The 1,577-nt window shown below is 43.2% G+C and overlaps 1 protein-coding gene across 1 annotated transcript; it reads right to left on the bottom strand.

The window, feature by feature from the left end:
• Positions 1-200: 200 nt before the first annotated feature.
• LOC108681253 lies at positions 201-1,264 on the bottom strand. Its single transcript, XM_018170270.2, has 2 exons — positions 1,123-1,264; positions 201-840 (listed from the first exon to the last, which is right to left on the bottom strand). Exons 1-2 carry the CDS (start codon positions 1,260-1,262, stop codon positions 213-215), a joined length of 768 nt encoding a protein of 255 aa, XP_018025759.2. The 5' UTR covers positions 1,263-1,264; the 3' UTR covers positions 201-212.
• Positions 1,265-1,577: the final 313 nt, after the last annotated feature.

Here is a 1,577-nt window from a genome sequence, read left to right on the forward strand (position 1 = left end):
GCGTCCCTTCACGAGTATCGAAGGCGATTTGACCTGTCGGCCATATAGCGACCCAATGACATAGAGACCGGTATTTTATAGTGAGGACCTGCCGACAGACCTTCTAAGATAACAACGGAGAGTGAGTGATTGAATGACCAACTTAGAACTATGACACAGATACCCACTTGGGAAGATGACTTATTACCCATGCAGCCTAGAAAGTTGGTAAGTTAATTGAAGACCAACCTGTTCGGGTGAGTTCTCTCTATCACATCCCCAGTCTTCATGTCGCTCCTCAGGTTGGAACACAAAATGTTTTCATCGTTTAGGCTTATGTTCTTGTCCCAGGGCATTCTGCGGGCAGACGCAATTATTGCTCTTGGGTCTCGTATCAGGTGGATGATTTTGATGTTAAGATGTGGGTACTCCGCAAGCAGGCGCTCGGCGAGAACGAGTCTTGGCGTCACCACCTTGAGCAACAGCACTCGAGAACGTCTGCAATTTTCCGTCAGAAACTCCGGCGTGTTGCACGAAGGTTGCGGTAGGTCATTGATAGTGAAGCAGAAATCGTGGTCCAGATCGTCAATGAACGTCATCGAAAAATCGAATTTGCAATGAACGACCATTTCAAGCGATTGGTATTCTGTTATGTTCGTCACTGGTTTTTGGTAAAATTTGTATCTGATCCTGGAGCTGACAGGTTCAAATAGGACGAAGGAGTGAGGAATTTTGGAAATTAAATCAGTTGTGAAAGAAGATCCTGATCTTGGCTGGGTCCAAACGATGATGATCTTTTGAGAGCGATGGATGCGAGCGATCGCTCGAGGATAAGTGGTATTCACTTCTTCATGGCGAGGGCTATGGATGACCAGAAAACATATACGAAAAAATTCTTACGTATTGAAATTATTCAGGAAATTTTCTTATTTGTTCTTTAATTTTGATAACTTTGCACCCTTGTATATCAAATCATGCATTGATTTCGAATTCATCAAAATTTTGACTGTCTGAAACGAAGCATTCTATCCTGACTTATCTAACCATCATGAACAGTTAATTTTTACCCGACTTCGAGAAACCTATTACCTTGAATATAACAGTAAGAGATTATGCCACAAAAAAATGTAAGCAACAACTCACAATTTCTCATTTGTCTTCGGCAACGTTTGGTCTATGCCCATTTCTAGCCATCGCTTAGCTGGTGCATGGCAATAGACGACCAAAATGAGCAGCAGCGCAGCCACCGACACTGCATGTAAATGTGTAGTGGAGGGCGCCATCGTAGGGCTGCTCAAAAACATTTGGGCCAAAATTAAACGTACTTAGTTTGAAAATATTTCTACATGAGAAAACATGAACATTGACAAGAAATTTGCACAGCGATATCTTCAAACAATGAATAACTTCAGCAAATTTCTAAGTTCGCCGGATAATAACTCGGTCCAGCACCCTCGGGAAGCATTCAATTCCACAAATGCACAGCAACCCAAAGAACAACGCTGCATGGACGAGAGATAAGGCATGTGTCTGGATGCGCCAAAAGCGCCATGGAATATTATACGCTGTAAGGTAGCCGCGCAGACACAGTGAGGCAG

This window comes from Hyalella azteca, unplaced genomic scaffold (genome assembly GCF_000764305.2).
Source record: "Hyalella azteca isolate HAZT.00-mixed unplaced genomic scaffold, Hazt_2.0.2 contig13923, whole genome shotgun sequence".
Lineage (NCBI taxonomy): Eukaryota > Metazoa > Arthropoda > Malacostraca > Amphipoda > Hyalellidae > Hyalella > Hyalella azteca.